The 27,835-nt window shown below is 33.9% G+C and overlaps 2 protein-coding genes and 1 long non-coding RNA gene across 23 annotated transcripts in view; 1 reads left to right on the top strand and 2 right to left on the bottom strand.

Annotated features, from left to right (window-relative positions):
• The window catches only part of LOC147842750 (uncharacterized), a 7,727-nt gene extending 1,244 nt beyond the window's left edge, over positions 1 to 6,483 (bottom strand). The window contains exons 1-7 of one of the 2 annotated variants that reach the window (XM_087264893.1): positions 6,244 to 6,483; positions 5,743 to 5,844; positions 2,860 to 3,063; positions 2,306 to 2,571; positions 1,366 to 1,435; positions 1,100 to 1,274; positions 659 to 824 (exon numbers count right to left, since the gene is read on the bottom strand). In XM_087264893.1, the coding sequence (XP_087121019.1) occupies positions 659 to 824; positions 1,100 to 1,274; positions 1,366 to 1,435; positions 2,306 to 2,571; positions 2,860 to 3,061 (879 nt within the window). In that variant the 5' untranslated portion in view covers positions 3,062 to 3,063; positions 5,743 to 5,844; positions 6,244 to 6,483. Of the gene's footprint in view, positions 1 to 658; positions 825 to 1,099; positions 1,275 to 1,365; positions 1,436 to 1,525; positions 2,572 to 2,859; positions 3,258 to 5,742; positions 5,845 to 6,243 lie in introns of those variants that run through there. The other variant, XM_087264892.1, reaches the window with a different exon arrangement.
• Positions 1 to 9,377, bottom strand: part of LOC147842749 (uncharacterized) — a 12,480-nt gene extending 3,103 nt beyond the window's left edge. Inside the window, exon 1 of the long non-coding RNA XR_015498237.1 lies at positions 7,514 to 9,377. This is a non-coding gene — a long non-coding RNA (uncharacterized LOC147842749). The remainder of the gene's footprint in view (positions 1 to 7,513) is intronic.
• LOC147842743 (uncharacterized) overlaps positions 1 to 27,835 on the top strand; it is a 227,523-nt gene that overhangs the window by 76,852 nt on the left and 122,836 nt on the right. For 4 of the 20 annotated variants that reach the window (XM_087265089.1, XM_087265074.1, XM_087265073.1 and 1 more), the window contains 14 exons: positions 7,842 to 7,893; positions 8,103 to 8,180; positions 9,478 to 9,635; positions 13,603 to 13,637; positions 13,733 to 13,844; positions 15,525 to 15,645; positions 20,099 to 20,155; positions 20,297 to 20,348; positions 22,340 to 23,041; positions 23,703 to 23,753; positions 24,416 to 24,466; positions 25,122 to 25,172; positions 25,532 to 25,586; positions 26,993 to 27,047. In XM_087265089.1, the coding sequence (XP_087121215.1) occupies positions 22,946 to 23,041; positions 23,703 to 23,753; positions 24,416 to 24,466; positions 25,122 to 25,172; positions 25,532 to 25,586; positions 26,993 to 27,003 (315 nt within the window). In that variant the 5' untranslated portion in view covers positions 7,842 to 7,893; positions 8,103 to 8,180; positions 9,478 to 9,635; ... (4 more) ...; positions 20,297 to 20,348; positions 22,340 to 22,945 and the 3' untranslated portion in view covers positions 27,004 to 27,047. Of the gene's footprint in view, positions 1 to 7,841; positions 7,894 to 8,102; positions 8,181 to 9,477; positions 9,636 to 13,602; positions 13,638 to 13,732; positions 13,845 to 14,663; positions 14,949 to 15,523; positions 15,646 to 20,098; positions 20,156 to 20,296; positions 20,349 to 22,339; positions 23,042 to 23,702; positions 23,754 to 24,415; positions 24,467 to 25,121; positions 25,173 to 25,531; positions 25,587 to 26,992; positions 27,048 to 27,610; positions 27,664 to 27,835 lie in introns of those variants that run through there. The other 16 variants (XM_087265087.1, XM_088651081.1, XM_087265094.1 and 13 more) reach the window with 10 other exon arrangements.

The raw sequence follows: 27,835 nt of genomic DNA, 5'->3' as shown, positions 1-27,835 counted from the left end.
AAAAGGTGCAGAGTCAGAGAATATTTCTGAATATTTTGGAGAATTACCAGGTGACAAGTCCTATACTGTTTAGTTATGTTTTGTAACATGGCAGCTGGTTTCAGGATAGATTAGACTGCATTTATTTTAGGTATTCCGAATACAGTGGATGCAGATAAACTATGGGGCTAATAATATGCCAAACAATTACAGTTTGAATTAAAATTATCATTTAATTTTAAATGAATTTAAACTGAATAATATATTCAATTTCAAATATGTTTGAATTTCTTTTTTTTTGAATATATCGGAGATCATCTTCTCCCCTCCCTTTGGATGATGTCTGACCTAATTTGTCTATTCTTAATTTTAGCGTTTTGAATTTTACATTAAATTTGATGTTTCAAAATGCTTCTTCAAATAAAAAAAAACTTAAACCTGTATTTTTGCAAACTAACTATGAGGAGTATATATTGTAGTTTGAAAATACATGTTTATAAAAATGTGCCTTCAAAAAATTTCAAGGGTTCAATATTCAAGTCAAGAAAATCGAGTTTAAACATTTTAAATGGAAAATAATCAGTTTTTTAAATAACACTTGTCAATGAATCAAATTTACACAATTTACTTTGTTTTTTTATTTTATTTTATCCATAATAAACCTATTAAAATGTCTTACCTAATCCAAGTTCTTCCACTCAAACTCAGTTAGTTGGCAAAGAAATGACGAGACTCTGTTGTTGATGCTAGTTGCTTTCCTCTTTACAACTTCTCCTGTCTTACGGCTCACTCCAGTTGTTGCAGTGCATTTAGTACCATCCTCTGGATTTATTCGTGCAAAAAAACTTGAGGGAACATGAATTAAATGTCAGACCCCAAGACAGTCCTCAATCTGCTCAATGTTATGTTTACAAAGTCAAATAAAACCCACTACATGGCTTGATAAAAATAAGGGAAACATAAGTTTTATTTTTATATATATATATATATATATATATATATATATATATATATATATATATATATATATATATAATTCATCTGGCAACTACAAACTAAACATGTAAAAAATACCTTTGAAATAACAGCAATATATTGAGAAATAAAAAGGTGCACTTACCGTTGGATAAATTCCAGTGTCGCACAGGCTGGCTCCTGGTATTCCAAGTTAAAAACATAGAAACAAGCAAAGAATACAGAAAGGGCATCTGCAAATCCTAAATGTTCATCCAAAACGTAGGCCACCTTTCCCTCGATGCTCACCATCCATTTGGTCGAAGAGAGGAAAGTGTGCCCTAAAAAAAACAAGTACAAAGAGCACTTTTAAAAAGCATATCCAAACAGAAAACCAACTATTCTAAAAATGTAAAGAAACTCTTCTCTTACCAAGCATTATCAGCCTTGGAGTGGCTGGCAAGTTCATGTCTTTCTCAATGGATGTTTTTGTTGCCGTTTGCTTATAAAACACACACAAAAAGCCAACATACTTAAAATAGAATAGATAACACATTTTCACATCTAATTACAAGACTATTTGCCTACTTACATTAGCCAAGATGAAAATGGAGTCATCTTTTTCAAGGAAATACTTAATCAAAATAAGAATTGCTGCTATGCCAGTCTGGCTCTGCTGTGTGACTGTTGTGTCGATGTCCTGTAAAATACCCCGAATCTCTCTGTTCTGAGTCTGTCTTTGGAAGAAATGTATGATCCTCTTCCCCTTGTTTTGAAGGGCCTCCCCTACTCGATCACAAATATCAACATCTGTGAGAGTTTTGAAATGTGCACAGAGTCCTCTTTTAGTAAAAAGAAAAGGCCACTGTTCTTTAATCAAATCTATACTAGGGGGAGGGCAGCTGTTTATCATTTGACGTTGATGAATGTAAGTCAAATTCATTGAATTGTCAATATCTGGCATGTCTGCAGCTCTAGGGCCAGTTGACTGATAAATGGCAACCATATTTTTTCGTCTGTCTTCCAAGGAGTCGACGGTTTCTCCATCTGGGAAAGCTTTTGGCTGCCAGTTGGTGCAGCCATAGCTGTCTACTTTACACCTTACAGTTTTGGTGATAGTAGCATTGCTAGCATTTTTCATTGTAGGTGGTCTCCGTATTCGGTCACTAACATTGTTGCGATTAACATGTTCAACTCTTGTTTTGAGTTGATTAACAAGTGAAAAGTAACCCATACCCAACTGTTCACCTTGCTCAGTTTTGTCTAAAAAAGTTGCAGGATATTTTGACACAATCATTTTTGCTATCTCTATACAGCCAGCTCTGTTTGGATTTGTACAGTGTTTCTGCATTGCAGCCACTACAATTCTTACCATGAGTCTTCTGTCTGCCGGGTGAGCTCTCTGTCCTCTTAATAGTGCCTGTGACAGTGAAGCAGGCATCTTGTCCCAAGGAATCTCAAACTGGCTAATCCATGAGTTTTGGGTTTTTGTCAAAGATGATCCAGGAAAGTGGTATTGTGCTTGAGGTGGTGTTAATTTAGCATGTCCATCAGTAAGTCTTGTGTCCATGGATGACGAAGGCCTTGTCTGTTCATTCTGCACACAGCTGACATCAGCCTCTCGACTATCATTCAGTCCTTTAAAAAGAAGGAATACAGTTTCAAATATTTACAAGGCAATTCCATTCACTGCATGTGCTATTTAAATATAAGAGAACTTGAGATTCTCAAATACTTTAACTATATAACACCAATATAAACCACCCGAATAATGTTTTAGATATCTTATTAAAGCCTGGAACTTGAGCCTGGACTCAACTCTTCAGCATATTGAATAGGGAGAAATCTAAAACATTCTGGGAGGTGGATCCCTAGGACTGGAGATGCCTAAAATATCTTATTTTTACATTATATGTGCTTTCATACCTTTTTGTTTAAAGGCCTGGATGACTTTACGACACTGTATTGGTGTTAAAAAAGTCTTGAAGTCATCTTTCTCAATAAAGGCAAGGTCCTCTTTCTTTGTGACTCCAACAACTGAAGAAAGATGTTCAGTGATGACCATCAGCTTTTCATAGTCCAATTCAGGTAGCAGTCTTTGAAGTTCCTGAATGCATTCGACATCCATATCTACACTGAAGAACACACCGAGTGATGCAAGCAAACAGCTGGAAGGTCTAAGATGTTGTACACTGGCAAAGGATAATAATCTTGTAACTCATCCACATTTATGTATGCATATTCATTATCTGACATACATAGGTAGTAGACCCCAAGATCAACTAACTGAAGTGAATGATGTACCAAAACAACAAAGTGCACCCGTTTCTCATCAGCAAGAATGAGTGATATTTTTCCAAAGATTATTGTGTCACCGGTATGTTTTAAAACAACAACAAGGCCTTTGGTGTACTTTGTGCCTTTGTAAGTCACTGCTGAAACCTCTAAGGTTTTTTGTTTATCGATACCAACTGTCTTTAACAATTTCTGTATGTTGCTGTTGTAAGACCGTTCATCAATTTCATTTGCTTCACCAGCAATCTGAATAGAAAGTGGAAATAACTGACCACATCCTAGGTATGCTTGAAGTAGCTGGTGTCTTTCTGCCAGGGTTTTACTTAAGTGTAAAAAATTGTGAAGTTTTCTGGCACACTCTTTGAAATAAGAGTGTTTGCTCTCGAACCTTAGGGTCCACAAGCGTATCAGTGGCCCAAATTTAATGATAAGGTCAGGATAATGCAACACATAGTGATGTTTTGGTTTCAGAGGGTGGTTAGGAAACAGGCTGTTGCGCAAATATACATATTCCTCTAATAAAACTTTAAGATAAGCAACCTCATTCTGATGAATTTTCGGAGCACAGACTAATTCAGTTATTTCCCTGAGTTTAAGGCACAACTGCCAAACCTCACTTTCAATAGGACCTTTGATCCATCTACCAACATAAACTGGCAATAGCCGTAGGAGGCACCAATTCTGTGTGGCTGAACCACTGAGCTTTTTAGCATTTTCCTTAATCTCACAAGGTTTGTTGCGCGAGTCATTACTTAGAAGTTTTGTCTGTGCGATAGCCTGATTTACTTGGTCATATGTGAAATGTTTTTCATCTTTTATCAAATGTTCAATATAGAGGGCCAAGTCAGTCGCCACTACTCCCTCAAATAAGTCATGGCCAAGACACGGTGGAAGGCCACAGCACACATGAAAAGATTTTAATAAATTGAAGCTTGAATCAAATTTTATTCCATCTATTAAAACCTGGTCAGAAGTCAATAGTTGAACACTGTTGTTATAATTTTCAGGTGTACGTTGAAGACCAAATACAAGTGGGGATTTTAAAAATGTCTCTCTTTCAATCAAACAGTACCTACAAAAGTTTTTGCTACTGCTGAAGTTTTCTGAAAATCCACCAACAGAGTGGGAACCAAGATTATCACCACAGATGGCGATCAGTGACGCCTTAAGATACTTTCCGTCTTCCAACTGAAAGCCTGAATCTTCTAAATCTTTAAGGTCAGCAATTAGACGGGAGAATATCATATCCTGACCAAAATATTTAAAATCCTGCTCTCTGCATAACAAAACAAGCTGGGCTGGGTCAACAGTGGATCGATTATGTGGTAATATTTCCCCAAGTGTCATGTACATGGCCATGATTTTGTGTTTTTTTTTACCAGAGCCTAGTGGGTTGGCTACTTCAAATGCATCCAAGTACAGGATAACTGACACAGAAGATGCTGATTCTTGTAAAATGACATTTTGTTTAAAGTTATTGCCATCACTGACATCATTTAGAACCATGCCACTAGATCCATCAAGCTTTGACTGCGTATGCTGGGCTATTACTGTGGATTGCCTAAACAGAGCAGCAAGTGTTTCCTTCACAGGAACATACTGAAAAAAGCGTTCCTTCCCACTGGTATCTGTACCTAGATAAATCTGAGCAGGAGCAACATAATCAAAATTTTCTTTGAAATATGTTTTCCTGGTTCTGTCTGATCTCAAGACACCTTCGTTGCAAATAGTTAAAAGATCTTCCTGTTCAACTTCTTTACAAATTTTCTGTATTTCAACCTCAGTAAGGTGTAGTTCTATTAATTTCTGCTGTACTTTTTTAAGCACTAACTTCATTCCAGTGCTGTGGACCTCTTGAAATTCCTCAGCAATGCACTGTATTGTTGTTGCTGGCAAAAGCAATTTGGCCTGTAGTTTTAAATAAAACAATGCCAGATTTTTAAGAAATGTGTCAGGGTTTAAATCTGGGTTTATTTCATGACTATCAAGAGATAGGTAAACAGTCTCATCTTGGAGTTGAATGTCTTGGACTTGGCTATCAGTACGATGTGATGCTTGTGGCTCAGCTACAAATGATTGCCTGTGTTTTCTAGATATGTGGGTAGCAAAGGATGATCTCACTCTAAAATATTTTGAGCATCCCTCAAAAGGACAGGCCACTTTTTTTCCATTTCTTATGTGCAATCTTAAATGGACACACAATAAGGAAACATCATCGGCCACATAATCGCATCCTTGAATGCTGCAGTGGCTGTTACCACTATGTTGACATATGTCTTGTCTCTGAGACACAGCAGGTGTGTGACGTCTGTACATGTGAGACTTTAATGCAGAAAATGTCCTAAAGTTGCCAGGACAGTCTTCTATGCCACATGAAAACCTGTAGTTAGCAGAGTTTCTATGACTTTTTGCATGGGCACAAAAGGTCTTAAAGTTGGGGGTGCGGTGACTACAATGCTTACAGCTATACATAACACTACCCCCAAAACCTCTACAACACAATGTCTTTTTTACCTCAAATTTTTTTAAAGCACAAACTGGGATGATCAAGATGTCCTTCAAAATGATATTTCCTTTTTTAGCCAAGAACTGTATTACAGTAGTGCTGGTTCACATCTAAAAAAAGACATAAAAAACACACACCATGTTAATTTAAATGTTAAAATGTTAAAGTGCTCTTTGTACTTGTAAGGTAAATAATAATAATAAACTGTTCACTTAAAAAAAGTTACATTTAGACCAAATAAGCCTATATAATTTATACATTAATTAAAAAAAAAAGAGTAACCCTCAAATGAAATCTAAAACAACAACTATAAAAATACATATATAATGATGTATAATCTACACTAACATGCGATGCTATTTATGATTATTCTCAACAAATGGTTAATGTAAGCTACTGTATGTATGTGTATGTGTATGATAAACCTGATCTGAAACGAAAAGTATGCTTTTAAGGACTTTCTATCCCACATAAGTCCGTTACAAAGAAATTGCGTAAATTGGGCTTACCTCAACGACTGCAGTAAACTAAATTCCAGTCACTGAAGTTTACTTTCAAAAAAAATAAAATAAATAAATAAGTGCTGTCGTAGATTTCTCCCCATGCATTGTAAGGAAACAGCTTAACGTGACACACCTTAACAACCATCGGGAGAGAACAAATTTATATCAAACTTCACTTATAATTAACACTTTATGCTGTAAAAAAAACGAGCTCTCCTTCAGAAGATAAGTGAATAATAACGCTAGGAGTTTCCCACCCAGCTTGACGTAATATTTTGTTTGACGCTGAGTAACAGCTCGTTCTTTTGATAGCAGAAAGCGTTTAGTGTGAGTATTTGTTTTTTTAATAAATTTGTTTTCTCCTGTTGTCGGGGTAATCTAAGCTCTGTAAAACAAGTTTTCTTATAATGAATTTCTATAAGGAGAAAACGCTTAACGTCAACGTTAGCGTAATATTATGTTAACGTTAAACACTTTGAAGACTCAAGGCTCAGGATTGCTTCATGGAATGTCGCCAAGCAAACGCTTTTCGTTACATGGTTAATCACTGAGATGCTCAAAACAACTCCGAGTGTTGTCATTTTAACCTTACCTGAGTATTTGTTGGTCCGTCAAAATAATCATTCAGTTGTGTTTGTTTTTATGTCCTCCGTGCTGTCAGCATCAAAGGTTCCCCCCTCGGGCAAAATCCGCGGCAACACTGGTTCCTATTTAAATCGCAAGATAAGTCATTTAAGTTATAAAATGGATAAATAAATCACTTGTAAACGTCTCATTTCTCATCAGCCGAGTTAACTCCACACCAGAAAATATTAACGTTATATTAGCCAATTTTAACTTACTCGTTCACTCGTTTTCAATAAATTAAATAAATAAATTAATAAATTTCAATAAACTCACAAAAAAGTTGGTGAAATGAAATACTAACTTAGCTTACCATAGTTTGATAATGCAGTAATGTTAAGTTAGTTCTTCAGGCATTTTAATAGATGTCCTATGGAATTTCGCCGCTCCTCCGGTCCTCAAACAAAAGTAATCCTGTTGTGGAGAATGCCAAAATGCTGCCAGGTGGCACAAAAGCAGTTGCGGAAAATACAGTAGTATACACGATTTTTTACAAATACAGTACATCGCTGTATATGTTGTTCGACGTCACTCTAAATTCCCATAATGCAACGGTAAATACAGTTATTTACTGTAAAAGGAATTTGCAGTATTATACTGGGTGAAATACAGTAAATAACTGTGTAATTTACAGAAATGTCTAACAGTGTACATCTGAACAGTGATTTCCAATAATAAAATCCAAATGTCAAAAAATGCCGTTTATCGCATTTTGCAACCAAACTCTTCATATGTATGTGTGTGTTATGACTGTATGACTGCAGAAGAGAACTGCTCTGTTCCCACAACTCAGTTTTTCTGGGACTTGAAAACAGACGCTCGGCAGATTTTAAAGGGGGGAATCTTGATCAAATCGTGGGTTTACACACAAACATGTAATACAGTGCCAGATTTTCTGGATGTTATATACACATTTGTATTTGCAAACATATACCATATTGTTTTAAATGATGTATTTTTGTGTGGGTTTTTACATTCAGAGAAAGTTACAGTGGATCTTGATTTTGGAGGAGGTGAAGTCCAATCTAAAAGGTAAAAATATTATTTATTTTTCTGATCAGAATTTTTCTTTTTTCAGAATGTTTATTTTTATCATGATATGTATGTGCTATGTTTGAAAACTATTTTTAAGCTACCATCACACGCTTTTACCCATTAAAAAGAACAACACAAAATCAAATAAATATTTTGGTAAGCTTTATGCAGAGAAGTCAACTCTCAGACTTGATTTTTACTTTCAGAGTCCCCTCAAGTATCATCACCATGGTACAGTGTCTGTGAAGATAGTGATGCAGACCCAGCATTCACAAAAAAGAGAGGTATGATCATTAAAGTTAATTTGTGACTGACTTGTTTTATTGTACAAGTCCAAATGCACAAGCTCATTTACATAACATGTAGGGTAAAACTGGACAGAAGCACATTACTTCCATGATGATTTCAGTACAGTTGCACTTGATGTCTCATTTCATGTTAGTTAAACAATATTGCTAAATACTTTGAAAAAATATACTAATTGCATATCTGGTTACACTTTATTTTGATAATTTACTTTACTACTACTACTAACTACAAGTAACTGCAACTACTTGTCAACTAACAGTATTAGACTGTCTGTTAGAATCAACACTGCTAATGCTCTACTAAATTTATATAAGAATTAGTCATATTGTACTAATTTTGAGCGTAACCTAACAGTCTGCTGTACTATTTACTGAGACCAATGAGAGTTGGTTTTATTGAGGTAACCTTAACTGTCAGCTAATACTCTACACTCTAAAATTAATAAAAATAAGTAATAATAATTAAATTAGCAGTTTTTCATAATTTGTTTTTATGAAATCTGTTTGTTTCTGCTTTTGAATTGCATTATGGGATCTTGATCTTTCTTCCAACAACTTTTAATCTTAAAAAGTAAAAAAAAGTGACTTTTTGTTTGGGTTGTTGTTGTATATTATGCTACAGAAACCTTGTAATAAACTGCCGGTACATTTTCTGTTATTCTAAAGACTTATTTATCTCTATATATTATTTCTTATACATTATATTATTTCAAACTACTAAAATGTCAGTAAAAGTCACTTTGTTAAACTGTAGAGTTGAATTTTCAACATCAAAAGTGCACAGAGCAGAGATCAACATCCCATAATGCAATTCACCACCACAAAAAAACAAACAAACAAAAAACACTTGTAAATCACAAAATACAGGAACTGGTAATGAACAGATATCTGTTACAGTGTAGTGTTTTGAGCTAAACTTGAGCTAACAGTCTGCTAATACTCTACTGATAATCAGATGAGCGTTAGTCTTATTGAAATACTCTAATACATAATACTTTACGGTGAGATAATTAACGTAGTTGCAGAGTTACGCATAGTTAGAAGAATGTCTAAACTGGACTATGGAATAAAGTGTAACCCCATTAACCAGATTTGAAGTTAATAGGAAGTATTTTTTAATCCATCTCCATCTTAAGTATTTTTAATAATAGGCAAGACATATTTTTCTAGCATTTTCTATCACAATATTAAACTAACATAACAGCACATGTTGTAAAAATGACTGAACATTTATGCAACTAAAACCACTTTTTTATATTTTAACCACCCATAGGTCCCATAAAGAGAAGATCCTGGAGCAAACAGGAAGTACATGCTGTGGTGAAAGCTGAACCATTGGCTCTAAAAACCAGAGATTGGTCAGCTTTGGATTTTTATATTAAAAACTGAGTCTTGGCTCTTTAGATAAAAAATCTGAATAACACTTTTATAGTAAGTATACACTATACATCATTAGTTTAGCACTAACTCTACATTAATAGACTTTAGGAAGCAGTTTATAAATACAGTTTCAAACGCTGTATTCTTGACTTGACTTAATTCTATTTTCATGCTTTGTTACTGATTCATTTTTCATTACTATATTATGTATTGCATTATTTACAAACTATTTGTATATAAGAGTAGTTGGTGGTTTTTAAGATAATTCAGAATGAGTTATTAAATGATTAATAAACTATTCAAATGAGCATTTATACATGTTATATTCAGGCATATAGTAATTGTAACCATGTGTGTTAGTAAATGCTATAATAACACAACTTCATGCAGTTTTGTGACCTAAGGACTGTTTATAGTTGATAAATCCCTTATAAATGTCAATTTAAGGCTCAGTATCTAATGAACAATAAATCTTTGCAATCTTATTTAAAAAATTCTGTAAAGTTTAAACGTTGCAAAATAAAAATACAACATCATTTCAAAACAACAATTAACAATATGACAAGATTCATTTCAGTGTTTCTGTGATGTTTGCACTGTACAGTAATTTTATATTTTGATAAGATTGCAAAGATTTATTTTTCATTAGATAGTTTCATTTGTGTATCTTGAAATTAATGGAAAAAAAAAATATATATATATATCTTCTTTGGCCTTAGTCCCGTATGATTGCGGGGTCGGCTCTTTTTGGAACAAGTCCTTCAGTTTTAGACTTGTCCATATGATAACGACTTTTTTACACCTTCCGGCCAGCCTGTCATATGGGCCTGTCACACTCATACACTAGGGACAATTTAGCCTTCCCAATTCACCTGTAGCATGTCTTTGGACTGTGCCTTTGCACCCGGAGGAAACCCACACGAATGCAGGGAGAACATGCAAACTTCTCACAGAAATGCCAACTGAGCCGAGGTTCAAACCAGTGACCCAGCGACCTTCTTGCTGTGAGGCGACAGCACTACCTACCGCGCCACTGCTTCACCATATATATATATATATATGTATATATATATATAAAGCTATAAATCACTCCCCCTTTTAATTTATTTCTTTTTTTCTGTGTAGAATATAGCTGAGATTTTAATTTTCATTTATAAGGGATTTATAAAGCATCAATAGTCCTCACTTTAGATTAGCTCACAAAACTGCATGAAGTTGAGTTTATAAAGCATTTATTATTAGACAGAGTAACCATTACTATATGCCTGATTAATAAGATATATAAATGTTGGGTAACACTATAATAACTGCACACAATGAATTATTTATGAAACATTAGCAAATAGTTAGTTGAACGTTTGTTAAGCATTAACTCTACATTAATAGACATTAGTAAGCAGTTTATAAATTATATTTATAAATATAAATTACAAATATTATTGACTTATAAGCACAATTATAATGTGCTTAATGATTGTTTTCATACTTGGTAAATAATGCAATACTTAATTTAGTAATGAAAAATACATCATTAACAAACCAGATATTTAAAAGTAGTAGGTGTTTTTTTTTTTAGATAATTCAGAATGTGCAAGTAAATGATTAATAAACTATTCAAAATAACATTGATAATTCTTATTATTCAGGCATATAATAAGTTGTTTAGTATGTTAATAAATGCTTTATGAACTCAACTTCATGCAGTTTTGTGATCTAATCTAAAGCGAGGGCTATTCATGCTTTATAAATCCATTATAAATGACAATATAAGGCTCAGTTACATTATATACAGGGAAAAAATGACTATTAATTTCTACTTATTACAAGATGCTCAAATGAAACTGTATCAAATGAAAAGTAAATCATTGCAATCTTGTCTAAATATAAAATTGCTTTACACGTAATGTATTGTTAAATTATTATATTGTTGTTTTATCAAATGATGTTGTATTTCGACACTCCTGTTATTCAGCAATGTTTAAAATTTACAGTAATTGTATTTGTTTAGGTACGATTGCAAATACTTATTGTTTATTTGATACACAGTAGGTAGTGCTGTCACCTCACAGCAAGAAGGTCGCTGGTTCGAGCCCTGGCTGGGTCAGTTGGCATTTCTGTGTAAAGTTTGCATGTTCTCCCTGTGTTGGTGTGGGTTTCCTCCAGGTGCTCCTACATGCGGTACAGGTGAATTGGGTAGCCTAAAATGGTCCGTAGTAAATGAGTGTGTATGTGTATGGATGTGTCCCAGGGATGGGTTGCAACTGGAAGGGCATCCGCTGCATAAAAACATGCTGGATAAGTTGGTGGTTCAATCCGCTGTTGCGACCCCGAATTAATAAAGAGAGAAAACCAAAATGAAAATAAATGAATAAATGAATGATTCTGAGCCTTTAATTGTCATTTATAAGGGATTTTTAAAGCATCAATATTCCTCACTTTAGATTAGATCTCAAAACTACATGAAGTTGAGTTAATAAAGCATTATTTAACATGCAGAAAAACGTATTATATGCAGGGCTTCAAACCGGTTCAAGGAACGGAAACAAAAAACAGAATCAAATGACATTTTTCAGGAACAGAAACGAAAACCGAAAAAAAAAGATCAACTTTAATCGTTCTGAACAGAAATGTTTACAGTTAAACGGTTAATAATGTTATTTTATCGTTCTCTTTATTATATTATTTTTGGGAGACAAAAAGCATTAATTTAAAGCATGTGAACAAATGCGACGGTGACGCTCGTTTTTATATAAACTATAAATGTCTGGCCGTGATGCGTATTTAGGCCTATGCCAGTCTATAAAAGATAGTGTAGCTTAAAACACTTTAAAATTTTAGAGAACGTAATACAGTTTGCACAACCAATGTTTGGTCTTAATAACCTGCCCATAATTAAACGTCATGTAGCCTACTTTTTGATTACTTGACCAGCGGATTAATGGCAGCACCAGCGGATAAACGAGATCTGAGCATAATAGGTATGACCAATATGTGCATAACCAATATGCAAAGTCAAGAGAGTGCACGACTCCATAGGGTAACGTAGCCTAAACTGCGCACACTTGATTATGTAATGTGTGAAATCGTGGACGCATCTCAAAGAGCAAAGCATAACTTATTAAATGCCCATGCTTAATCGGTCATCGATAAGGTCTATCGGTTTTAAAGGGTTACCGACAATAAATCAATCGTTTAATAATAAAATAAAAAAGTAATAAAATAAAGTAATCGTTAGCATCCCTAGTTTAATCAATGAATGTGTTAAATTTTATATTTATATTAAAGATGAATAAGGCAAGAATATGATAATGATACTTTTTAGATTTTTACACCTACAAAAATATCTTGTGGTAGTGCACTTGTTTAATAAAAATCTTTGTAAATAGGTTATCTGTAAAAAAGGCAATTAGAGCCAATGACATGTAGAAGTAGTGTTGCCTAAACGGCTATTAAATTTCTAATAAAATTAAAACCAAAGTATAAATCATTGCATTTTTCGTTTGATAAAAATATACAGAAACGAAATAAAATCATAAGGATGCTAGTTTGTAATTTATGTTAATAATAAATAAATTACATGCTTAGACTATAAGCTTAACGGCTATACGCTGCCAATAGGCCACTAATAAATATTATTTTACTTTGTACTGGATTATAATGTATATTTTACTATAAAAACTAAATATAGCATGTCTTACTGTCATTTAAAACAAGAATTTCAAAATACACATCAGAACAGTAGACCTGCAGTGTGTAAACTGTATACAGGGGGTGTTGGTCAATCAATAGCCTACAGCACATAATTGAACTAATTATGATGCTAACTGTAATTTAGCTCTTAATATAGGCCTACGATATATTTTCTGGTGTTTAATTTTGCATGAGCAAATAGCAGTATAGCCTAAAGTAAATTTTTTAAAAAGATTTTACTAATATTAATAATAATGGATATAATAAATTTAAATAATAATTGCACTGTGCAGTGTACTAAATTATTTTGTATTTTTTTTTCAAATAGTTAAAATACGACAGAAACAGAAATAGAACATACTGGTGGGTTTTAAGAGTTTACCCAAAAATGTACATTATATTATTAATTACTTGCCCTCATCTCACTCTAATCCCCTGAGACCTTCATTCTTCTTCAGACTCAAAGGAAGATAACTTAGATGAAGTGCAAGAACTCCTCATCCTCCATAGACAGCAAGGGATTGAAACAATTTGAAGGAGAGGAATTAATAAAAGAATCTTCATTTTGAGGTGAACTAACCGTTTAATATTATTTGCTATTGCACTTAACTAAATGTGCACGCAGACATGGAAGAGTTATGTGGAAGCTTGTTATACCCAATGAGAACTGCTTTTAGACAAGCAAGAGAGTTTCATGGATTTTGTGTTTACTGTTTTTTTTGTGTTTAAAGGTTTTGTGGAAATTATTTATAATAAATATAACATTTATTAAATCTATTCTGGACCATTTCCTGTTTGGATCTTGAGGTTCCTTCTGTATTCAAATTACATTTTTTATAAACTGACCTGCTCTTCAAATGAAAATTCTAAAGCAGTTTACTGTCAAATTACTTGATTGAGGTTTAAAATTTAATATTAGTAAGGGTGCTGATCTGATCCCCACGTTGCCTAAAAACCGGTAATGTGTGTGTAGAACTGGTCCTTACTTTGACTAAAAAACGGTAATGTGTGTGTAGATCTGGGGCCTCATGTATCAACGCTGCGTACGCACAAAAACTTTGCGTACGCCAGGTTTCACGCTCAGAATCGCTCACGTTTGGATTTACTAACGATGAACTGAACGTGGGAATGTGCGCAGCTTCACGGCTGCTTTCTGGCAGGCGTACGCACATTTTTTGTGCGTGTCTGTTTTATTTCCATTGGCGACTCCTAGAGGCAGTTGTGTTAAATTCCTCTCTACAAAGTGTCTGAGCCTTGCAATGGCAGCTGTATGAGACGGGTTCATATAGTAGGTATGTAACATTTCCATACCATACAGTTGACCAGCTAAACATTAAAGCGCAAATTGCAGCAGTCGCAATGTAATCTATTTACTAATCTAATCTATCAATTATTTATTATTATATGTACTGTATTATTCCACTTGTTATTCAAAATAGCAAGTTTATTTATATATTTATATCCGGCGCGTACTGTTTTAGACAATAATAATTAGTGACTGGGAACAGAAGATGAGAACAAATAAACGTTAGAAATAGGTGTTTGTAATGGCAGCATCAGACGTAGTTCTTCAAAATGTGTATTTGCTAATAATAGCACGCGCTCGACCTGTATCTGGCTCGGAAGCGCCGGTGTCGATTTAACCCAGAACCGGGCAGAGCTCACTCCTCCGCGGTAAACAATTCGCCGTCTGATTCCATGAGATGTAACGTTATGATAGATGCACTATGTAACTGTGATTTTTTTTCTACACATACTTTTATGTGAGAAGCAATGACCATTCGAATATGGTATAAATAACATGGTAACAAGGTATATTAAACATAAATATGACGTAGAAACAATTTACTAAACTTGAATTATTAAGCATGATTGAACAAAATGTTTGAATTTAGTAATGTAAATGTGTGGTTTTATTTTTTCTAATGTTTTTTTGTGATAAACTTGTGTTCAGTTAAACTGTACATTTGAATAAATGAACTTTTATTATGAAAAGAGGTTAACTTACCCAAGTTAAATAACTTTATTTGATCAAATTGTCAAAATAGTGCACTACTAACTTATATTTTGTTAAATGGTTTGAAATGTGATAACTGTATTATGAAATTTGATAACTATATTACTATTTTCTGTTTTGGTCTTCTTTAGAGAATTTTACACTACGTCACATATATTAATACTGCTTTGCATATGTGGTATTGTATTGATATTATAAACTGTGAAGTTTAACCTTATATAATATTTTAACAGTGAATGAATGGTGGTAAGAGTCAAAGCAGAGGATTAAATCCTTTGAAAGATGCTGCTCATCATGTGAGGTTGGGGAAGGATAAAGACATGCTTACGTGGAGGTACATCAGTGACATCAAAGGTACCAAAGTTTTGTACATGTTTTTTCTTACTGCAGGTAGTCCCCAGTTATTGTTTCATTATAAGCATAGTGTATAAAATGTTAAGATGCAAAAAGGAGTTTAATTTAACACAAAATGATGATTTGATGACAAGACATTATAAATGTCAACAAATAACATTTAAATAATAATAATAATAAAAAGAAATGTCCTAATTGAAAACCACACTTTAAAATGTTAATGTTTAATTTAAGAGTCTAAAAAATGCTAATATTAATGATTTCCATATTAGTGAAAAGTTAAAACTATTAAAGATTGTACACTATCCAGGGCCTGATTAACCAATGGTTAATAACACACATTGATGGAATAAGCCATTTACACAAATTTTGTCAGACAAGTGATGTCTGACCGACAGAGACAACATAACTAAATAGCGCCAGTGGTGTAGCTTGTAATGCACAGCAACATGTTTTGACGCGATTGATCATCAACTCGAGTTCTAATATACCGTCTGCTGAACTTATTCTTATTTTTTTTCTCCCCATTGGATATCAGATGGGAAATACATTTATTTTTAGGAAACATTTTAAAAAAAATTAAAATAATGCAAATGTTAAATAAAGTCACAAGTGCCTCGTGTGTTTTGATGATGTTTATCTTATTTCTCTAAATAGGTATTTTAAATATATAATAAAGTTATTTTCAAATGTTAGCAACATCTTAATAGAATTCATTTGTATTTATTTATTTGTGACGTTAGTCACTAGGGGTGTAACGGATCACTGTTGATCCGTGATCGATACGGATCACAACCCACGGTTCGGAATGCGCGTGACCCGTAGATTAATAACTTTTTTTGAACTTGTAGGTTAATCCAACATTTATAACAATCGCAGAGAGATCGCCTCCCGTGTCATTCAAATTGCATGAATGAAAGCATTTTGGCTTCCCTGTAAAATATAATGATGACGTTGTGGGACCTACATAAATGCTTTTGGCTATTAAGGTGTTTTTTTGTCACTGTTTGTTTAGCCTGCATTAATGCATTCATTATGGTAAGAATAAAATCACTGTTTAATGAAACAAGATGCTGGTGAAAGCAACTACATTGTGTAACCAACAGATGGCGACAAACAAACATCAAAACTATGTAATTGAATAGGTTTTCAAATATAATACACCTACAGTATAATGAAACATGAAGTTTTATGTGTGAATTGTTGAATCATTAATTGAAGATAAATATATGTTGTACAAGATTTCTATATATTTTGCATTATCAGCAACAGTAGCAAAGATCATATTTCATATTGAATACTTTTTTTTAGCTGGTTATTTCCTGATTTTAATTTTTTATTAAAATTACAGGTTCTATTTTCTGTTTGTTAAAAGCAATGTTTTATGCAGTAACATTTTTGTATAAATGGAAAGCAAATTGTCTCCTCCCTTTTTTGCTGATCCAAAAAATGGTCCGATCCATAACTCAAAAAACGTAGAGTGATCCGAACTGCAGATTTTGGATCCGTTACACCACTATTAGTCGCCCTTTCCCAAACCCTGGTTAGCCTGTCGATTATCATTTGCCACAACTAGCGCTACTTCACCCATATTCTCCTACCTCATGGCTCTGTTGAAGAGCATTTAATAGGTTGCACATGTCTTAATAAAGGTTGCCTCCCTCTCTTTAAAAACATTTTTTTTAGAAACTAGGCATTTCCTCTTAGCAAATAGTCAATATCATATATTAGGGGTGTAACGATACACTCAGCTCACGATACGATGTGTATCACGATATAGTGTTCACGATTCGATATGTATCACGATATTTGGAATAAAAATTGAAAATTTAACTGAAATGCAAATTTTACCAAGTAAACTATTTTTTATGTATTTCTTTTGTTTCAACTTGTTAAACTGAACCTTCTTTTAGAAAATATATTAAACAGGCCTGTCTCTGGAAAATAAAACAATTTAAAAACTTCTTAAAAAATATTATTGAAATGACAGAGACAAAATTAAGGAACAATTTAAGTAAAGGTGCAAAAAAATAAGCTTTCTATTCAATTGAATTTAACAGTGAGAGCTTAAGGCTTTGCTTGGTCACTTGCGTTTTTTGTGTGTGCAAAAAAAAATCTACATTTCCAGGTAATCAGCAATTCTATAAGATAATCCTGAACTTATGTGTATCTGTCTGAGAGGTTTTTATGGATGGCTGTCTTCATGTTGGGCATGAGTGACAGGGTGGCCGTCTTATCATTACACAGGACAGTCGTGACTCTTTTTAGCAGTTTAGGCAGGTTTACTATTTCTTCGGCGTCGCTGATGTCGGCGCTATCAAGTGTATCATGTTGACGTGCATTTTTGTGTACCTCTGTACTCAAATTTAGCTTTAAAGGGTTAGCTCGTCGTAATCATAACTCTAAAATCGATATGATTGTTTAAATAATGTGTACGTTTTCGGTTTCATTTACACTGCTAAGTGCTGTTCAAACTTCCCACGCTGCTCCTAAAAGATCACTCTGTTCCACAAACTGAATGTTGTTTACTACTTTATTAGTCACAACCTGCAGGTTCTGTTCACTGAAGCAGACGCGCGCGTATGGCAAGCCGTTTTAGCATTTAAACCTTTGTTCTGACTATCCATAAATATATGTAATTCATATTTAATTAAATTCATTTAGAGATATCTCTAATTATATTTTGACTAGTCGAATTATAATTATGACTAGTCAAAATATAATTAGAGATATCTCTAAATATATTTATGGATAGTCAGATCAAAGGTTTAAATGTTAAAACGGCTTGCCATACGCACGCGTCTATCATAGTCCGCCCTTTGTAGCAACAGCTCACGGTCAGCTCATGTCATGTGTGATTTTGCGGCCGCCAATACATCATATGAAGACAGAATGATATTTTAGGGTGAATTGTACCTTATAAATACAGTATGTGACTCTTTCAACACCATTAGGAGGTATCCCTGTCGCTGTGCAAAGTATGTAAATCACTGTGAAGACTTTAAAACTTAGGATGTTTGACCCAGTATGCGTGTCAAAAAGCGGACGAGTCTAAAGCAATTACTGTACAACCGAAATGTTGCCAGACGTCTGATTTTGAGAGGATGGGCCATCCTCTATTTCAACTCCACTCATCTTGGTTTGCTAACATTACTGCTGCTGCAATCTGAACTCACGTGCGACAGCAGGTGGAACGTAGCTCACGTGCAAACAGCTCAACTAATAAGAGAAAACGGACGTCATATCGTAATCATATCGTCATAACGCCACGATGCATATCGAGACATTTTTGCATCGCAATAAATCGTACAACGATAAATCGTTACACCCCTATCATATATTATTATTATCATTGTATTTAAATTGTCAGAAAATGTCACCATGTATAAAAAGCATGCAGATTTTTTCCTTTCCTTCTTTCCTTTTTTTAACTAAACAGCATGCTTTAATTGGTGAAGTGCTTGTAAGTTTTGAAATAACCTGCACTGAATTGAGCGGACTGTAGTGTAGTATTTGCCGTAGATCAAAATGAGTGAACAAGTGGATTTGGCAATCACAAGAGAAAAAGAGGAGAGGGTGCATCTTTATTGAGGCATGTTTCATGTATTCACTCCTTCAAACAGACCCATGATGAGGAGAATGAGAGTATAGAAGACGTTATGGTAATGTTATGTGCAAGCTAGCATTAACCAGGTGGAGGATGCTAATGGCAGTGCAGACTGGATTCATCGTGTGTCTGAGGGCGTACTCGCACTGTACAGTTGCCATGAACCAGGCTGAAGCATGCTTTTCCCCCCTTCCGTCTCCCCCTACGGCCTGCACTCACATTGCATTCGTGCCTGGGCAGTCTTATGTCAACGAACGGGCTGTTCAGTAAGCGCTCTCGCAAAGCACAGTGGAGAATAGTAATAAATACCTTTTAAAATATATATTTTAGTACTGCTTCAGTTAACTTGAACAAGTGTACTTATACCATCAATTTTCATTTTCATAAGAAAATTTTCTTAAAAAATAAGTTAAATCTTTGTAGACTATATATATATATAATTTATTTAAAAAATGTGGGCAATATATTATAGATTTGTTTTGAAAAAAATGTATTCTATTCTTATTTTTTTTAATACAGACCTCTTGAGTTCTTAATCCGGGCCTGACACTATCAAATAGTAAAGTATTAGATAATTGTTTTGGGCCAGTTTCCTGTACAGTGTACTTTTTGTGCACTATTAAACCAACATAATGAATTTTTTCAATGATTTAGTTTCTTCTGTATCAGTTTTCACTGTCCAGAAAAGTTTGTGATGCATACTCTGTGGAGTCAGTGTTCATGTGTTGACAGAACTGTTTTTATTTGGCAGAGTTACAATTTTAATCTTGTATAAAAAAAAGTACCTTGTGTTTAATTTTAAAACATTGTTCTGCACGATATCACAACATACAATTGTAATTTTAGAGTGTGTCATGTGGAGGAGTTGACCTTCTCTCCTGTAACAAACATGAAAAAGCAAAGGTAGGGTATATTGGATTTTATTTTAAAAATTGGCATATTTTGAACCGTATGTAGTATTAAATATAATGTTTAATAATGTCTGTTTAGCACACACTTGAGTTGTTTTAGCTTTATTTTCTGTGTTTTGATTATGTTTTTCAGTCTCCTCATGAGCCATTATCTTTGAATTCTGAACAGAGTGAGCTTCAAAAAGGTTTGTCTATATAATTGTCTTTTAAATGTTGATCTGAAGAGATATTTTCTTATTGTTCCTGTATCTGTGCAGTTATTTTTATATAATAATACATTTAATATGGGTGTAGCGATACATTATTATATTGAGAATCGCAATATAACAATTCAAAGTTTTTTCTTTAGATTAGCCTCTATTCACACGGTGAGTATTATGTGTACCAGGGCTCGAAATTGCGACCATTTTGGTCGCATATGCGCCCGAAAATTAATCGATGCGACCTCATAATATATTTGGGCGCATTAGTGCGACCTGTTTTGATTTTTTTTTTAAAACGTGCTGAATCGCTCTTCCCTGCCGCTATATTGGTTCATATTAGCTGTCAATCACTCAAGGCTATCCACTGTTAGATGACAGGGAGGGAGCTTTTATGTCCACGGGAAATGCAAACGGCTAAAGTGTGAAAACGTAAAGCACACAGGTTTGCAAAGTGCAAACCCCACCTAAAGTTGAGGCGCAGATGAGAGCGATCATGACACGTGGTGAATATTGATCCGCCAGCTGAGATCAATCGAGTACGTGCTTTTCGGAGAAGGTGGTCGAATCTCCATGCGTTGCATTCACTGCGTGTTCAGTGCAAATGTCCGCTAAAAGTCAAATCTAATACTGTATCATCGCCAAAGAAGCTCGCCTTTACTAAGTTTACACTGAAACTGCGTCTCATAACAAACAGCGGTATTGCGCCGGTGCTCAACCTGCTCATAAATTGGGTCGGCTGACTCGCCTGCTTTTCCACAAACACAGAAAAATGAAGATCAGCTCAGACTGAACATTTAAATTGACACAAACTGAAACCAAAACTTTTAAATAGTGATAGAAGTGAGACTTTATTTTCTTTCTTTTGCCTATTCTTTCATGAGATGTATATATTTTTTTTATTTAGTTACTGATGACTGTTTTGCAGCTTTCAGCCTTGAATTTAATATTTTATTATAATCTTTTGTTTGTTTTGCAGCTGAAATATTATTTATTAAACTGACATGCATATATATGCTGTTTAGCAGTACAAAATAAATATTTCTTACTGCAATGCTTCATTTTTGTTTGATGCAAACTATACATTTATTTTTCAGAAAGTAACAGACTTTTTATAGCAGATAACTTGCATTCAAGCACATTCAAGGCAGCATGATAATGACAAATGTAATTCATTGTTACTATTATTGTCATTTTCATCATCATTAATATTCTAGAATTTTAATACATACACATTTTGGAATTATTGCACACAAATATCAATGTCATCTCTAAATTTTTTGTGGTGCTCCTAAATTTTTTCTGGTGCTCCTAAATTTTTGAAGTTGGGAGCACCGGTGCTACCAAGTAAAAAAGTTAATTTCGAGCCCTGTGTAAGATTAAACGTTTACACAGTTGCAGTATAAACTACTGTTGTTAAATGATGAAAATAATGCAAGTTGAAATCTGATGATGACAAATGCCTGGTTAGACCAGTGAAAATGATCTATTTGCATGTGGACCATAAGAGAGTGCAAGCATACATCTAACACTCATCTTCAGAATTTTGAATTTGTATTCTGATGTCATCTCTGTCCTGTGCATTAAAGACCAATTTAAAGTTTAACATGCCAGATCTATGCAAAATTGAGCATTTTAACCATTACTAGGCCTACATATTATAATAATATTGTTTTTTACCACATTTGAGAAATAACAAATATTACTAATATTTAAAGCTTTTTTTTTATAGCTTACAATATTGAGATATCAAGAGAAACAATGTCAAGTTTGCTGACCTATCAATAGGCTATTGTTTTAATATCTGTGTGTTTGCTCATGGTTTATGAGGACCAAGTATGTCTACTGAATGTGACTTAGCAGTAGGCTATTGTTTTGTTAAATCTGTTTATTCATGGTTTATGAGGACATGGTTTGTTATGCGAGACTTAAAGCTTTTAATGTTTTCTTCATCTTTCTTTGCTTCTCTCTTTCAGCGCCTCCATGAGCCTGTGGCTTTAACCAACACAAACAGAGTTGTCTTCTACAGAGGTTTGTTAATTATTTTGTCATGCTAATTTGACACTCCTTAAAGGGATAGTTCATCCAAAAAGTGCAATTGTCTCATTATTTGATCCCCCTTTACTTGTCTCAAACCATTATTGGGATATTTCTTCTGTTAAAGACAAAAGAAGATACTTAGAAAAAATATGGAAACCTGTAACCATAGACTTCCATATTATTTGTGTTTTCTGTTGTGGAAGTCAATGATTGCAGGTTTTCTTCTTCCATCAAAATATCTTGTTTTTGTTGTTTAACAGAAGTAATAAACCCTTAAAGGTTTGGAACACTTGAGGGTAAATTAATAGTGAGTAAATATAAATTTTTGTGTGAATCATCCCTTTAAGTGCTAAAATGACAGTTTCATATTTCTACTACATTCAACGTAGCAGTCCTGTGTGTTTAGTCATGGTTTATGAGGACCAAGTATGTCTATTTTATGTGAGTTAGCAGCAAGCTATTGTTATATCTAATATGTGTGTTTACTCATAGTTTATGAGGACATGATTGGTTATGGAAGACTTGAAGCTTTCAGTAAGTGAATGTCATGTTTTCTTCATCTTTCTTTGCTTCTCTCTTTCGGTACCTCCATGAGCCCGTCGCTTGGACAAACACAAACAGAGTTGTTTTCTACAGAGGTTTGTTAATTCTTTTGTCAAGCTATTTTGACACTCCTTAAAGGCATAGTTCACCCAAAAATGAACATTTACTCACTATTAATTTACCCTCAAGTGTTTCAAACCTTTATGGGTTTCTTTTTTTCTGTTTAATAAAACAAATGAGATACTTTGAAAAAAGATGGAAACATGTATCCATTGACTTACATAATAGAAAACACAAATAATATGAAAGTCAATGGTTACAGGTTTCCATCGTTTTTCAAAGTATCTTCTTTTGTGTTTAACAGAAAAAAGAAACCCTTAAAGGTTTGGAACACTTGAGGGTAAATTAATAGTGAGTAAATGTTAATTTTTGTGTGAATCATCCCTTTAAGTGCTAAAATGACAGTTACATATTTCTGCTAAATGCAGTGTAGCAGTCCTGTGTGATTAGTCATGGTTTATGAGGACCAAGTATGTCTATTAGATGTGACTTAGCAGTAGGATATTGTTTTAATAAATCTGTGTGTTTACTCATGGTTTATGAGGACACAGTATGTGTAGGTTTACATGGTGCTAGCAGTAGACTATTATAACATGTGTTTCTTCATGGTTTATGAGGGCATTTTTTGTTATGCGAGACTTCAAACAGTTAGTAAACAAATGTTACATTTTCTTTATCTTTGTTTCTCTCTTTCAGTACCTCTATGAGCTCGTCACTTTGACAAACACAGAGTTGTCTTCTACAGAGGTTTGTTAATTATTTTGTCAAACTATTTTGACACTTTTTAAAAGGATAGTTCTCCCAAAAAGTACAATTGTGTCATCATTTGCTCACCCTTTAATTGTCTCAAACCTTTTTGGGGTTATTTATTCTGTTAAAGACAAAAGAAAATACTTACAAATAATATGGGAGTGAATGATTACAGGTTTCCATCTTTTCTTGTTTTCTACCATGAAAGTCAATGATTGCAGATTTTCTTCCACCAAATGTCTTGTTTTTGTTTTTTATCAGAAGAAATAAACACGTAAAGGTTTGGAACCCTTGAGGGTAAATTGTTAGTGAGTAAATGTTCGTTTTTGGGTGAATCATCCCTTTAAGTGCTAAAATAACAGTTTCATATTTCTGCTAAATGCAGTGTAGCAGTCCTGTGTGTTTTGTCATGGTTTATGAGGACCAAGTATGTCTATTGGATGTGACTTAGCAGTAGGATATTGTTTTAATAAATCTGTGTGTTTACTCATGGTTTATGAGGACACTGTATGTAGAATGCAATGTTAGCAGTAGACTATTGTTTTATAACGTGTGTGTTTCTTCATGGTTTATGAGGACATGATTGGTTAAACGAGACTTAAAGCTTTCAGTAAGCGAATCTCATGTTTTCTTCATCTTTCTTTACTTTTCTCTTTCAGCACCTCCATAAGCCAGTCGCTTTGACAAACACAGAGTTGTCTTCTACAGAGGTTTGTTAATTCTTTTGTCAAGCTATTTTGATACTTCTTGAAAGGATAGTTTTACCCAAAAATGAACATTTACTCACTATTAGTTTACCCTCAAGTGTTCCAAACCTTTATGGTTTTCTTTTTTCTGTTTAACAAAACAAATAAGATACTTTGAAATAAGATAGAAACCTGTAACCATTGACTTCCATAGTAGTAAAAAACAAGTAATATAAAAGTCAATGGTTACAGGTTTCCATCGTTTTTCAAAGTATGTTTTGTTTTTAACAAAAGAAATAAACCCTTAAAGGTTTGGAACACTCGAGGGTAAATTAATAGTGAGTAAATGTTAATTTTTAGGTGAACCATCCCTTTAAGTGCTAAAATGACAGTTTCCTATTTCTGCTAAATGCAGGTTAGCAGTCCTGTGTGTTTAGTCATGGTTTATGAGGACCAAGTATGTCTATTAGATGTGACTTAGCAGTAGACTATTGTTTTATTAAATCTGTGTGTTTCTTCATGGTTCATAAGGACACAGTATGTGTAGGTTGACATAGTGCTAGCAGTAGACAATTATAACGTGTGTTTCTTCGTAATTTGTAAGGGCATGATTTGTTATGCGTGACTTAAAGTAATTTAACAATGTTAAAAAAATCTTATCTTTGCTTCTCTTTTTCAGTACCTCCCTGAGCCCGTCACTTTGACCAACACAGAGTTGTTTTCTACAGAGGTTTGTTTATTCTTTTGTCATGTTATTTTGACACTCCTTAAAGGGATAGTTCACCCAACAGTACAATTGTGTCCTCATTTGCCTACCCTTTACTTGTTTCTTTATTTGTTCTGTTAAAGACAAAACAAAATACTTTTAAAAAGATGTAAACCTGTAATTCATAGTAAGTAAATGTTCATTTTTGGGTGAACCATCCCTTTAAGTGCTAAAATGACAGTTTCTTAATTAGACTAAATGCAGTGTAGCAATCCTGTGTGTTTAGTCATGGTTTATGAGGACATGATTGGTTTTGTGAGACTTAAAGCTTTCAGTAAGCGAATGTCATGTTTCCTTCATCTTTCTTTGCTTCTCTCTTTCAGTACCTCCATGACCCAGTCACTTTGTCAAACACAAACAAAGCTGTCTTCTACAGAGGTTAGTTAATTCTTTTGTAATGCTATTTTGACACTCCTTAAAGGGATAGTTCACCCAAACAGTACAATTGTGTCATCATTTGCTCACCCTTTACTTGTTTTAAATCTTTATGGGTTTATTTTTTCTGTTGAACACAAAAGAAGATACTTTGAAAAAAGATGGAAACTTGTAACCATTGACTTCCATATTATTTGTGTTTTCTATTATGGAAGTCATTAGCCCCTTTCACACAGTGATACCGGTAAATATCTGGAAAATTTCCGGAAAGACTTTACCTGTATATTCAAAAAAGCGCTGTTCACACAGGCGAGGACGTTACGGAAATTTTCCGGAAAAGAGCATTCACACATCCATTCCAAAATACCGGTAAATTCTGACAACATTCACCACAAATGAGCTTTAAACGGCTGCGCTTGTATTTGTAAACATTTGACTAAATTACAAACTCTGTGGATGATCAATATTGTGAACAACTTTCGCAGGATCACTTTCGCATGTCGAGATGATCATAATATGTGCATGTGCAAAGCTTGAAGGTAAACAAACAACGGCTTATCATAAGCATCTCATCGATGATTATTTACACAGTTATCATTAAGAAGAACATATAAACGTGATCTGACTAACTTCTAGCAGCTAAATGTGTCTGGAAAAATATTCAAAGGCTTTTATCCTCACAAACCGCGCGGACGTAAATGCGTCTGACTGTTGTGATTGGCTAAAGCAGACGTCTCACGTCAGCACGTTCTAGACGTGCACGCGCTTATTACGGGAATCTTCCTTTTGCATTCACACAGCGCAGCATTCCGGCACATTGCCGGTAATGTTACAACTTCTCTTTCCGGAAAATAGCCAGAACGAATTTACCGGTATTTTCAAAAAGGACCTGTTCACACATACAACCTTTCCGGAAAATTGCCGGCAATTTTCTGGAAAGGTCTGTATGTGTGAAAGGGGCTATTGATTGCAGGTTTTCTTCTTCCATCATAATATCTTGTTTTTGTTGTTTATCAGAAGAAATAAGCACATAAAAGTTTGGAACACTTGAGGGTAAATTCATAGTGAGTAAATGTTCATTTTTGAGTGAACCATCCCTTTAAATGCTAAAATTACAGTTTCCTTTTTCAGCTAAATGCAATGTAGCGGTCCTGTGTGTTTAGTCATGGTTTATGAAGACACAGTATGTCTATTTAATGTGACTTAGCAGTAGGATGTTGTTTTATGGAAACTGCGTGTTTCTTCATGGTTTATGAGGACACAGTATGTGTAGTTTTACATGGTGCTAGCAGTAGACTATTATAACGTGTGTTTCTTCATGGTTTATGAGGGCATGGTTTGTTGTGCAAAACTTAAAACAGTAAGTAAACGAATGGTAAATTTTCTTTATCTTTGCTTCTCTCTTTCAGTACCTTCATGAGTCCGTCACTTTAACAAACACAAACAAAGTTGTCTTCTACAGAGGTTTGTTAATTCTTTTGTAATGCTATTTTGACACTCCCTAAATGGATAGTTCACCCAAACGGTACAAATGTGTCATTATTTGCTTACATTTTACTTGTTTCAAACCATTTTGGGTTATTTCTTCTGTTAAAGACAAAAGAAAGTACTTTAAAAAAAAGATGTAAACCTGTAACCATAGACTTCCATAGTAGAAAACACAAATAATATGAAAGTCAATATTCATTGGTTTTCAAAGTATCTTTTGTGTTTAATAGAAGAAATAAACCCATAAAGGTTTGGAACACTTGAGGGTAAATTAATAGAGTAAATGTTAATTTTTGGATGAACTATCCCTTTAAGTGCTAAAATAACAGTTTCCTATCTCTGCTAAATGCAGTGTAGCAGTCCTGCGTGTTTAGTCATGGTTTATAAGGACCAAGTATGTCTATTAGATGTGACTTAGCAGTAGACTATTGTTTTATTAAATCTGTGTATTTCTTCAGGGTTTATGAGGACATGATTGGTTATGCAAGCCTTAAAGCTTTCAGTAGTTTTCTTCATCTTTCTTTGCTTCTCGCTTTTAGTACCTATATGAGCCTGTCACTTTGACAAACACAAAGACTTGTCTTCTACAGAGGTTTTTGTAATTGTTTTGTCAAGCTATTTTGGTACTTTAAACCAATCATGTCCTCATAAACCATGAAGAAGCACACATTATAAAACAACAGTCTTCTGTTAACATTGTAAAACTACACATACTGTGTCCTCATAAACCATGAAGAAACACAGATTTAATAAAAAAAAACATT

Source organism: Danio rerio, chromosome 8 (genome assembly GCF_052040795.2).
Source record: "Danio rerio strain M-AB ecotype USA chromosome 8, GRCz13ab, whole genome shotgun sequence".
Classification (NCBI taxonomy): Eukaryota; Metazoa; Chordata; class Actinopteri; order Cypriniformes; family Danionidae; genus Danio; species Danio rerio.
The sequence above is the reverse complement of the archived record's forward strand: the minus strand, read 5'-3'. Positions and strand labels throughout refer to the sequence as shown.